This window comes from Leptidea sinapis, chromosome 33, assembly GCF_905404315.1.
Source record: "Leptidea sinapis chromosome 33, ilLepSina1.1, whole genome shotgun sequence".
In the NCBI taxonomy this organism is placed as follows: domain Eukaryota; kingdom Metazoa; phylum Arthropoda; class Insecta; order Lepidoptera; family Pieridae; genus Leptidea; species Leptidea sinapis.
Window position 1 is genome coordinate 11,025,157 of NC_066297.1, and position 13,839 is coordinate 11,038,995.

Genomic DNA, 13,839 nt, shown 5'->3' on the forward strand with positions numbered 1-13,839 from the left:
AGACACCCTTTTTCTTACCCACGTTCTTCTTTGTCTTCTTAACTTTTTTGTGGTTTTATTTTGTTGTTCTTCTAGGGCGTTCTTCTTGGGTGTGTCAGTTAGTATTGCAGCTTTCCTCTTTCTTCTGTTAGTTGTACCTACTTTTCTAGGACCAGCCTTTGGGAATGGTCTTACAATTTCCGCGGAAAATACTTGTTTTGGGTTTTTTTGTTTCGGGTTCAGCTTGGCTTGTGGAGGTAGAAGGAGTGGGATTAGATTCAGTGCTGGACATCACAGGTTGCTCTAGATAATCTTTTCCCGGCTTGCTATTTTCTAATCCAGGACGGTCAGTTACAAATGATGCGGAAAACTCATCCTCACCAAAAATGTTTGCATTATACGGGAAGATGCCTGTCTTTCGGAAACCGTTAACAATATTTATACTTGTCTGAGCAAACGGCAACGAATCTGCGACTATTTTTGGTATGTCATAAATAGTAAGGATTTTCCCGGGGTTGTTACGAAGCCACGCATCTTGAGCAGCAGCGCAATATTTTTTGAACGGTCCAAAAACTGACACATCCAACGGTTGTAACTTATGGCTACAATGCGGTGGAAAGGACAGCATTACAACTCCATTCTCTTTGGCTAAAGTTAGTGTCTTCACGTTCAAGTGAGAGGAATGATTATCCAACACTAACAAAACGGTTTCACATGTTTTATAAAATGTTGCATAAACTGATAGAATTCTTCGTCTGTAACCCATCCACTGGCATTGCCTGTTCCTATATATTCAAGGGCCACCATTAAGAAAGTGTGTCTTAAACTTTTTTCTCGGAAATACAAACATAGCAGGTACAGCATTTCCAACAGCAGATACAGCAGTTACCACTGTAACGTTAGTCCCTCGTTCTCCAGAAGTCATTGTGCCGACGTTGCGCTTACCTTTGGCAGCTACAATTTTATTTGGCTTCAGCACAGTGGATACTCCTGTCTCATCTATATTCCAAATGTCTGCCGCTGTAAATCCATATCTATCCATTACTTCCGCTAATTTATCAAAGAAAACTTTAACATTCTGCGCATTAAATGATGTTGCCCTACCAAGGCTGGTGGGTTCTGGTTTTCGTATGGATAGCTCTGGATTTCGTTTTAAAAACATCGTAAGCCATTCTTTTCCGGCCATCTTATTTGCAGCCCAGCTGGGTGGAATTTTTATTTCAAATTTATGAGCACATTCGTAGACAGACATCTTTTGGAGAATATCCGTAGAAGGTTGATGCCATTTGTAGCAAGTATTTTTTCAGTGAATCTCCTGTGTACAAGAAAATACTTGTCTCGGTGTTGCATAGCCCATGGATGAATCGCTGTCTTCATTTAATTTTTTCAGATATCTTGTCAAAGTCATCCGTTTGATACCGAATTCTGTAGCGGTGGCATTAACACTTTTACCTTCATCGTTCACAGCCTTTGCAGCATTTTTTAAATCTTCAGTAGTGTAAGAACATCTTGTAGTTTTTCTCTTGTAAGTCCGCATTCTAACAAAAAATAAAACATTCATTAGTTTAGTTGTTTGAATCATGGGCAAAGTTGAGCAACTATGCTCAACTAACCCCAACCCAGAATTTCAAAATAAAAGTGAGGTTATAAAAAAGCGTGAGAATTATACCCAGAACCTCTCTGCATATCAAAAGTACGATAATTATATGGAAGATTAACACTTACCTTATTAAAAACAAATAACATTTGACTAATACAGACGAAAACTTGCGATAAATGACGCTTTTACTTTTTGGTCTTAAAATAAACAAAACGCCCGTGCGCCTCACTCGCTTACCCAGCGGCCACTAGCAATCGCATGATGTTTACCCCTCCCGCGCCTCCCTCTTTCCGCCATACGATGTCTATACGTACGGTGAATAGTTTTCGAGATATTTCGATTGCCCAACTTGCCCCTATGCTCAACAAGCCCCGCTCTACCCTACCACGTGTTGAGACGATTAAGGTTAATAGAAGTTGAATTTTTTTTATAAATTTGATATATAAATAGTATTATATTAATATTAAAGGTAAAGGTTTGCAGAGGTGTATTAAATTAAATTTTTAGTTATTTGATACTTTTCAGTTTTTGAAGTCGGTTTTTTTAAACGTAGTTTTTTTTATTTTTTACGTTTTAGGGTCAGTTTATAACAATATATAATCAACTTGAATGAAAACTCCAAACAAAGCAGTACACAGAAAACAATTATGTCATCCAGGAAGACGAATATTTTCATATAAATGTTCATAAAATGAAAACTACTCGGCCAAACTATGTAAAATTTTTATGGGACCAAATCATGGCATGTCTTTCGCATAAAACATAAGAAGAATTACGTAAATCGGATCACAAATCTCAGAGTAATGGGTGTACATACATAAAAAAAATACCGATCGAATTGATAACCTCCTCCTTTTTAAGTCGGTTAATAAAATACTTTTGGATATACTTTTAATTTTCAAATTTCAAATTTTGTTTATTAATGAATTAACATTATTTTATTCGTTTGTACAATTAGTTGCTTTCCTAGTACCACGTGTACGGAGACGATCAAGATTAATGGTAGTTGATAAATTGTATCGTTATGAGAAATATATTGTTACGATTGTAAATATGTAATTTAGCACCGCCTTTAAACTCAATGTTACATATAAATATTTACATATAATATTTATGTTACTCAATGTTACATATAATATTTATGCAAAAGTGATTTTACTAAACAAACAGTATAAGTCTCAAAACCAAAGGGTGGGCCATCTAGTGTTTTAAATTTGAAGTACCGCTTACTTTGACTTTGAAGTTAATTGTATGTTGGATGTTTGCAAAATGGGACGCTAAAACCTTGAACAAAATTGGGAAATATTAAAAACTTACTTAAAAATTAGAGTCTCTAAAGACAAAAAAATTAGTACTTCAAATTTAAAACACTCGATGGCCCACTCTTTGAAATCAATGTTAACATTGAATTTTTAAAACTTACTAATAGAAAATTGGCGAGCGATAAATAACTGTTTATATTATCATTGATGACTCAAGATTTTACAAGAAAGTAAATTTTTATTGAAATTGATTCAAACTTTATATTCATAGAAGTATTTCAATATATTAATCAAGCAACGTTTAATTTATTGAAGTTGCCAAGGCAGAGAATTATGAAATCAGAATTGTTTGTTGAGAGATTGATAGCAATAATCTGTCGGTATTCTTATTATAATCCGCAAGCCTTATTCACGGCCACTGGAACCTGACCTATAAATACACTGATCATGAACTTGAAACGCCGAGCTTATCAAAGCGTTTGTACACTTATTAAGTTATAAATTAAATTATTAAAACTTTCGGGAGATATTCTTAACTTATTTATTAATACGACTTTACTGACAATATATCGGTATGGGTACCAGTACCAGGTATTTGAAACCAGTGTTATGAAACGTATCTCGCAATAAGACACATAGTGCCGATGATCACGTAGTGGACATTGTGAGTACATTTTGTGCACCCGTGGACACCAATAGTGACACAGTGTCAGTGATACTGTGCGCGTCATCACCATCGGCGCCCCCCGCCCTGTCCAGCGCGCACTACGAGCCCAAGTCCGCAGTAAGAGACGGGACGTTATCGCGAACCCACTACACTTACCCTGATGAAGGACCTCCGAATGGTCAGAAACTAATCGGTACCGACACCGATAAATCGTGAGTAAAGCCGTATTAATAAATAAGTTATGAATTTGATGATGTGGGATAGTGTTTTCTATCCTGGCTTAGTCGGTAACATATATCGATAAAATATAGGTAGTAGTAGTTTAAAAATATATTCTCAATTTAAATATGCTAAAATATATTATAAAGGAACAAACAAACGATAAGAATTCAAAACAGAATAAGAATTATTTAATATTACATATTATATTATGTCATGCTTTCATCCCTTAACTACACAGACGGTCATGAAACTTTACACACAATTTGGTTAGGAAAGTTCATAGGGTACGTTTACCCTGTAACTTTTAATACTTTTGACTTGTATATCTTACGAAGATTTTTTATTTAATGCGGATGAGGTCTCAGGCAGAATAAATTCATCTCATACTACTATCTGAATATAGTTGTGAAATTACTAGCCAAATGAGACTTAACATCTTATGTCTCAAGGTAACGAGCGAGTTAAGTAGTGCCGCTCAGAATTTGTGGGTTTATCAAGAATCGTGAGTCTCGTCCCTTATCTTCATTAAAAAACAATCACATGATCGTACTACACACAATTTGCATTTAAACCATTTCCGTTCCTTAGTAATTATAAAAGTAAGTACATAGAGACAGAAATACAATAAAATGTTTTAAGCTCGGTACAATGAAAGTTGTGACCAATAAAACTGTATTAAAGCTTTATGAGTGTTATGAGTGTTTAAATGAATAATGAAGATTACGGATATATTTCACCAGGATACCAAGCTGCCGCAACCACTCGCCACTACCAACAAAATATATACAGCTCTATAGGGATACTTATCTGGTGTACGTTTGAATGCGCGACCAATTTGGTGGCGTGACCAGCTCAATCGCATCATAACTCTGGTGTCTTTATGGTGTCTAGTTTGGTAGCTTACGGACTATAACACCAACCAGCCGTGCCACCGTGGTTTCGCAGTGAAATATAGCCCTAATGCAAATATTTATAATAACATGTACAGAATTTAGTTAAGTCATTTTTAATTAAATATCTGGCTCCTTCTCATGTCCAAGTGACGTCAGTTGGTGCTGGGGCTGCTGCTTCAACTGTCGAAGACAGGAAGCGTCGCAAATATGTCGATCTCAGTGAGTCTTACATTTTTGTGCCGTTTGGTAACGAGACACTTGGCCCATGGGGCCCAGAGGCGCGGAGAATGTTCAAAGCACAATCTTCGCGCTTACATAAGGCTACTGGAAACCCAAGCGCTGGCAGCTATTTCGGTCAACGGATCAGCCTAGCTATCCAACGCGGAAATACTGCCAGTGTTCTTCGTACGTTTGCACGAAATCATAGTTTTTTTTTTATGTACTATTGTAAATATAGTTAGAGGATTTGTTTTGTTTGAACAAATTCATTAAGTATTTATATAAACTGAACAACGAAATTATTAAAAATTACCTTGTTAACATGATCTCTCAAGATATTCGAGTACACCACCGCCATAGCTTCAAGTGCCATGAACGTCATGCACCCGACCACCCATGGCACTAGGAAAGCTATATTTTCCTAAAAATAATTAATATTTAAAGCAAAACAATAAAATAAATATTAAGAGCAAACATTCAAAATATACTGAAACGTCTACACCTAAATACCAGGTACGGCTGTATCACCTATGCGTTGGCGTTGCGTAGAGACGTCGCTTCATTGTGTGTCTTCTACCGCATTTATCACGGGTAGTATTCCGAAGAGCTGTTTCACCTGATTCCTATCGCCGAATTTCACCTTTGTACGACACGCCACAAGTTAGGATATCATCCCCATCATCTGGATGTGAGGCGGTCCTCCACAGTGCGGTTTTCAAGGAGCTTTCTTCCGCAAAGCTGTAGAATGAACTTCAAAAAGGCTGGCAACGCTCCTGTGATTTCTCTGGTGTTGCAAGAGAATGTGGGAGACGGTGATCACTTAACACCAGGTGACGTTTGTCCTCCTTTTCCATAAAAAAAGGCATAAAGAGATAGAAGTAGGCAAAACCGTCCGAAAGCAATTTATGTAGGCGTAAGAGAGTGTAAACGTCTTTTCAATTAGTGGTAATCTATATAATATTATATTCTAATAATTGGAAACCTTTTTTTGGTTCGTTAAATTCTTGTACCATAAGATGGTATACTTATCTAGTACCTATATAATTTTAACTTATAAATACTTATATATTCAGGGTACATAATTTGTATGGCCAAACAACGTTATAACGAAACAGTTACTTGTAAAGTATTAGTAAAAAACAGTCTATAAAACGTTTAACGTCTTATTTTAAAACATAGAAAACGATGGTTATGAGTATTTCATTTAATTCAATGGTATTTTCATATCTCGTAATATTGTCAATAAATAAAGTAAAACATCATACAGGTAAATAAGACCACAGTAAAACAATAATAGCATAAACTAATAAACTGTCTTTTGTAGGCACTTATTAATAATAATAATATTGACACACTTTTACACAAATTATCTTGCCCCAAACGAGGCATAGCTTGTACTATGCGGTAACGATATATTTTATACAATATACTTACTTAAACATACATAAATACGTATAAACATCCATGACATCGGAAACAAACATCCATATTCATCATATAAAAAGAAATATAAATTATAACTAAAAGAAAAATAAATTATAATTAAATAAAAAGGGGAATTATAAGCCAATATAATTGGGAAATATTTTAACTCTTATCATACTTACTTTATAAATTCCATAAAATAGAAATATGCTGAGAACGATCATGAACATCTGTGTGCCGATAATTGCGAAATACGCAATTTGAACACCTGAAACAACATAATTTTGTGACAAACATAATATTGTATTATAGTAGCATATCTTAACCTTAACCTCTAGTATTCAAATATCTTTTTTACGACACGGCTTTTTGAGGCATATTGAAATAAAATACTATTTTATCTACACGCCTGCTTTAAATCCTCTATTAAAGATTCTTAAACAGTTATCTTATTGCTAACATTAAAACACCCAATGTCCTAATAACCATAACATAATGCAAACTAGTGTTGTAATGAAATTCTGTACAACATTATATCATCCGTTTTCATAATAACACTGCTTTGGTTGATACTATGGTTACTAGGACTGGATTTTTTAATTTAAGCAGTTAGCTGTTTCAGAATCTTTTATAGAGGATTCATAATATTATGGGTGTAGATAGAGTCTTGGTTTATGTTGTTGAGGAAATTCCCTGGTTTATGTTGTTGAGGAGGTAAAACAGGAGGACAAATATATTAGCAATATTGCATGAAATCAGGCTTCTAAAAAATGTTGATACTGTAATCTTAACAAAAAACAATATAAAATATACACAAAAATAAAGCTCAAACAAAAATACTTAAGTTATTGTTTGTGCTATCGCTACAGGACGCTCGGGACGAATTAGGGGAGTCGTGTGGGGTTGCGGGGGAAGGGAACTGGAACTCCAACGTAATGCCTAGTCAAGTCTCCCGTGGATATATTTTGACTTTAACGAACGTGTAATTCAAAGGTGGAGGAAATAATTTAAGAAGAAAAGAATTAATTAAGATTGATCTTGACTTCAGAATAAAAACAGTTGCCTGTTGACTTTAGCGACCTTTTTACGTAACGTCTGGAGTTATAATTCATACATATATATATAAGATGATGATGAACCAGCTGACCCAGCACACGTTGTATGGCCATATAAAGTAATAAAAAATTTTTGGGGTTTCAAAAATAAAATAAATAAATATATCGTACATAAAATTTATCGTTCTACAATAATTATTATATTCGATTGCCATCTTGCAACCCAATCGGATTTGTGGATGGAAAAGAATAATATAAAAGTCGTGATACAAAAATAGTTGTAGATCGAGGATCGATAGAGGGCGAAAATTTAAAGTTATATGTATTTTAATGCTGAATCATTATAAAATAAAAATAAAAAAGCTGTCAAAACAATAAAAAAATATATTAAGGGGTGTGGGACCCTTATAACATTAAAACACCCAATGTCCTAATAACCATAACATAATGCAAACGAGTGTTGTAATGAAATTCTGTACAACATTATATCATCCGTTTTCATAATAACACTCCTTTGGTTACTAGGACTGGATTTTTTAATTTAAGCAGTTAGCTGTTTCAGAATCTTTTATAGAGGATTCATAATATTATGGGTGTAGATAGAGTCTTGTATGCAACTGTTGATAATTAGGTATTAAAACATTCAAGTGGTACTATTATGAAACCCACATTCGTTCCACAACAGTTGCATAAATAACTATAAAAGGATATATTATAACATTATTATATTTTTCTTTTATGATAAAAATCTAAGTTTTATCATTTTGATTACAATCTAGCCTTACGTTTATAAGCAATTTAATTTTAACTTAATTTAGTAAATTGAGATTTACTAAGAAAAGAGTAAAACTAAGAAAGTGTCCATTAGCACTATTGTTAGTATCTCTATTAAGGGAAAGACGCTACGTCCTTGTTTTCTTTACACTTGGCACATGTTAGTTTCACTATTCACTACAATACATTACACTAGCTTTTCACTACACTAAAATAAAAGGTTTAGTTCTTTTGAGGCATCTTACTAGGTTTTTTTTTTATGGAAAAGGAGGACAAACGAGCGTACGGGTCACCTGTTGTGAAGTGATCACCGCCGCCCACAATCTCTTGCAACACCAGAGGAATCACAGGAGCGTTGCCGGCCTTTAAAGAAGGTGTACGCGCTTTTTTTGAAGGTACCCATGTCGTATCATCCCGGAAACACCGCACAATGAAGCTCATTCCACAGCTTTGTAGTACGTGGAAGAAAGCTCCTTGGAAACCGCACTGTGGAGGACCGCCACACATCCAGATGGTGAGGATGATATCCTAACTTGTGGCGTGTCGTGCGAAGGTGGAATTCGGCGGCAGGAATCAGCAAGCAGGAACAGCTCTTCGGAACACTCCCCGTGATAAATGCGGTAGAAGACACACACTGAAGCGACGTCTCTACGCAACGCCAAGTGATCCAGCCGTTCACAGAGCACTGGGTCCCCGACAATTCGAGCTGCTCTGCGTTGCACGCGGTCAAATGGATCGAGCTGATATTGGGGTGCGCCAGATCAGAGATGACAGCAATACTCCATGTGTGGCCGGACCTGCGCTTTGTAGAGCGCTAGTATGTGGGCCGGCTTGAAGTATTGCCATGCTCTATTAATGACGCCCAGTTTCTTTGAAGCCAACTTGGCTTTGCCCTTTTCCAGATGACCACGAAATTGGCTCGAGATTTTGAGACCCAGTATTCCGATACTAGGCGAGGCTTTGAGGGAAGTGTTGTCGAAGAGCGGTGATACGACAAATGGGGTTTTTTTAGTGGTAAACGCGCAAACTTGAGTCTTCTGGGGGTTAAATTGGACAAGGTTCAATTTTCCCCATTCCGCGACCTTCTCAAGAGAGGACTCGATAGAAGACACAAGTTTCTCCCGGCACTGGTCGACGATTTCCCGAGAGAGACCTGCATGGCCCGTGTATATGGCATCACCAGTGCTGTCGTCTGCATAGCAATGAATGTTGGCGGTGTCCAACATATCATTGATTTGCAGAAGAAACAGCGTGGGAGACAGCACACAGCCTTGGGGCACTCCAGCATTCACGGGCTTCGGGTTCGAGCAATATCCGTCGACAACGACCTGTATGCTACGCCCAGTGAGGAAGCTGGAGGTCCACTTGCACAAGCTCTCGGGAAGCCCAAATTATGGAAGTTTGGAGAGGAGCGCCTTGTGCCATACACGATCAAAGGCCTTCGCTATATCCACGCTAACTGCCAGGCCTTCCCCTTTGCTTTCAATAGCCGCAGCCCATCTATGTGTCAGGTATACCAGAAGATCACCTGCCGACCGACCATGGCGAAACCCGTTTTGTCGGTCGTTAATCAACTGGTAACCCTCTAGGTATACCAAGAGCTGACGGCTAATTATGCTCTCCATGATTTTGGAGAGCAGGGAGGTAATAGCAATAGGCCTGTAGTTTGCCGGATCCGAACTGTCTCCTTTTTTTTGCATCGGATGGACAAAGGCTGACTTCCATGAGTCAGGGACTACGCCTTTAGAATAAGAGTGCCGGAATAAACGCGTTAGCACCGGCGTCAACTCAGGGGCACACGTTCTAAGCACGATTGGAGAAATGCCATCCGGCCCGCTCGACTTCCTGACGTCCAACGAAAACAGAGCTCGCCTAACAGTTTTCTGTCTGAACTGTACTTCAGGCATAGAGCTCTGACACCGCGGAATGGTCGGCGGTGTTTTTCCGTTGACGTCAAGAGTCGAGTTGGAGTTGAAAAGAGTGCACAAGAGATGGGCTTTCTCTTTTGCCGTATGGGCCAGGGTGTCATTCTTCATGTGCAACGGCGGCATGGACGGCTGGCTGAAGTTACCAAGAGCAGCTTTCGACAACGACCAGAACATAAGGTGAGGAGCACAATCGTTGTGCGCTAAGAATTTTGGGGTTTATCAAGAATCCTGAGCGGCACTACATTGTAATTGGGCAGGGCATATCAATTACCATCACGTGAACGTCCTGCTCGTCTGGTCCCTTATTGTCATTAAAAAAATGGACTGCCCAATCCTTGATATCCTTAATACTCTCCTACCATTAGTTCTTATTACACATAATATAACGGAACTTTGCAAAAACCCAAATCTATTATCTGTTTTGCAATAGAAAATATTGATAGAAAAGATAATTCTTTCATATTTTTTCATTCATTCAAATTCAAATTCAAAGCGATGAAAGATAAAGATTTAACAAAAACACCTTTTTCTGAGCCTTCTTTCTTCAAAATAATGTTAGAATCATCTAATTGCGTCAATTTAAAAGTTTCGGGAGCTTTGACTTTTATTGTTTGTATAAATTATAACTCCAGACGTTACGTAAAAAGGTCGCTAAAGTCAACAGGCAACTGTTTTTATTCTGAAGTCAAGATCAATCTTAATTAATTCTTTTCTTCTTAAATTATTTCCTCCACCTTTGAATTACACGTTCGTTAAAGTCAAAATATATCCACGGGAGACTTGACTAGGCATTACGTTGGAGTTCCAGTTCCCTTACCCCGCAACCCCACACGACTCCCCTAATTCGTCCCGAGCGTCCTGTAGCGATAGCATAACAATAACTTAAGTATTTTTGTTTGAGCTTTATTTTTGCGTCTATTTTATATTGTTTTTTGTTAAGATTAGAGTATCAACTTTTTTTAGAAGCCTGTTTTCATGCAATATTGCTAATATATTTGTCCCTGTTATTTGTACAAATACTATCTCAACTCCTGTCCACCGCAGTCCCCCTGAAAACTCTGAAAAGGTCACGAAACATCAGATTTTCTAAAAAAATAATAAAAATGTAACTTTAAAATCTAATGTAAAAACACAGTAACACGCGTATTAATAATTTTGAAAGTGTTTTATTTAAATCAAAATAATGTAACTTCAAACTAATTTTATAATTGCGAAAGTTATGAAGTTACTCAAACTAAAATATATTTTTAATTGAAATATCAAGCGTTTGTAGTTTGTAAATGAGTAGAGTCGACTGAACATTTTTTTAATTTCACATATTGGGATAATATATTAATCATTTAAAATAAGTAATTGGTGAATTTAGTAGTAAAAATGAGAATTTTTTTAAAATGATAATAAGGGACGAGAAGAGCAGGACGTTCAGCCTATGGTAATTGATATCGTTGTCCATTACAATGCAGTATCGCTCAGGATTCTTGAAAAACTCAAAAATTCTGAGTGGCACTACAACTGCGCTCGTTATCTTGAGACTTAAGATGTTAAGTCTCATTTGCCCAGTAATTTCACGAACTACAGCGCCCTTCAGACCGAAACACAGTAATGCTTACACATTACTACTTCACGGCAGAAATAGCTGCGGTTGTAGTACGCATAATCTAGCCGGCATCCTGTACAAAGGAGCCTCCCACTGGTAGCATGAGCTAAGACTTCACCATCATGTGCACGCCTATTCATTTCCTCAACAACATAAACCTAGTAAGAAGCCTCAAAAGAACGAAACCTTTTATTTTAGTGTAGTGAAAAGCTAGTGCAATGTATTGTAGTGAATAGTGAAACTAACATGTGCTAAGTGTAAAGAAAACAAGGACGTAGCGTCTTCCCCTTAATAGAGATACTAACAATAGTGCTAATGGACACTTTCTTAGTTTTACTCTTTTCTTAGTAAATCTCAATTTACTAAATTTAGTTAAAATTAAATTGCTTATAAGCGTAAGGCTAGATTGTAATCAAAATGATAAAACTTAGATTTTTATCATAAAAGAAAAATATAATAATGTTATAATATATCCTTTTATAGTTATTTATGCAACTGTTGTGGAACGAATGTGGGTTTCATAATAGTACCACTTGAATGTTTTAATACCTAATTATCAACAGTTGCATACAAGACTCTATCTACACCCATAATATTATGAATCCTCTATAAAAGATTCTGAAACAGCTATCTGCTTAAATTAAAAAATCCAGTCCTAGTAACCAAAGGAGTGTTATTATGAAAACGGATGATGTAATGTTGTACAGAATTTCATTACAACACTCGTTTCCATTATGTTATAGTTATAAGACATTAGGTGTTTTAATGTTATAAGGGTCACACAGCCCTTAATATATTTTTTTATTGTTTTGACACCTTTTTTATTTTTATTTTATAATGATTCAGCATTAAAATACATACAACTTTAAATTTTCGCCCTCTATCGATCCTCGATCTACAACTATTTTTGTATCACGACTTTTATATTATTCTTTTCCATCCACAAATCCGATTGGGTTGCAAGATGGCAATCGAATATAATAATTATTGTAGAACGATAAATTTTATGTACGATATATTTATTTATTTTATTTTTGAAACCCCAAAAATTTTTTATTACTTTATATGGCCATACAACGTGTGCTGGGTCAGCTGGTTCATCTATATATATAGTTTTTTTTATTATGAATAGAACAACGTCTGCCGGGTCAGCTAGTAAATCGTAACAGTATTAAAACTATTTTACAATTAAAACTACAATTTGTTATGTTTTTAAAGTGATAACCCTCACTTCTAGGACTAATAAACAAATAAAATTCGAAAACAAAATTTTATGAATGATGCGGGACTCAAACCCATGACCTCTCGCAATCTAACTGAGCCAATCGTTCGAGTAACGAATCTTCATAAAATCTTGTATGGTCTGTTCAACTCTCAGGTTGTGGCTTCATAACATTACAAATTGTTTAGATTAGCAAGAGCGACATCACAAGTCCATTTGCTAATATGCAAATATTGGGGTTGAGCAGGTTATCAACTGTAAAGTAGATCCTGTAGATGAAGCCACAACCTGAGAGTTGAACAGAGCATACAAGATTTTATCAACGTTACGTCACTCGAATGGTGACCTCAGTTGGCAGAGCACTCACACAGATCGCGAGAGGTCGTGGGTTTGAATTTTATTTGTGTGGTATTAAAACTACTATACTAACCATAATACACATCATCTAGTTCTTTATATTTCTTAGCATTAACTCCGATTCTCCAACTATACAGCAGAACCACTAATATAGATATATTCTGAAACAAAAATTGAAACATTATATTTATACGTGACATGTTGATACTATCATTTATTGAAAGATTATCCAACTTAGTTCAAAGATAAATGGAGACATCTTCAACAATAAAAATTCTAATAAAATAAATCCCGAGTATTTTTACCAGTCGAAGGCTCCTTTGCACAGGATGCCGACTATATTAAGGGTAAAGAGTAAGGGTAAAGGTGTAAGCAATACTGTGTTTCGGTCTGAACGGTGCCGTAGCTAGTGATATTACTGGGAAAATGAGACTTAACATTTTATGTCTCAAGGTGACGATCGCAATTGTAGTGCCGCTCAGAAAATTTGGGCTTTTCAAGAATCCTGAGTGGCACTGCATTGTAATGGGCAGGGCGTAACAATTACTATCAGCTGAACGCCCTGCTCGTCTCGTCCAGTATTTTCATTAAAAAAAAAATCTTATAAAGAAAAATAATAAAAAATAATACTCTTCTCCC

At 36.2% G+C, this 13,839-nt stretch overlaps 1 protein-coding gene across 3 annotated transcripts in view; it reads right to left on the minus strand.

Annotated features, from left to right (window-relative positions):
* Window positions 1–13,839, minus strand: part of LOC126974651 (uncharacterized) — a 39,681-nt gene that overhangs the window by 3,732 nt on the left and 22,110 nt on the right. For all 3 annotated transcript variants that reach the window (XM_050822189.1, XM_050822188.1, XM_050822187.1), the window contains exons 3-5: window positions 13,274–13,361; window positions 6,450–6,535; window positions 5,156–5,263 (exon numbers count right to left, since the gene is read on the minus strand). In XM_050822189.1, the coding sequence (XP_050678146.1) occupies window positions 5,156–5,263; window positions 6,450–6,535; window positions 13,274–13,361 (282 nt within the window). The remainder of the gene's footprint in view (window positions 1–5,155; window positions 5,264–6,449; window positions 6,536–13,273; window positions 13,362–13,839) is intronic.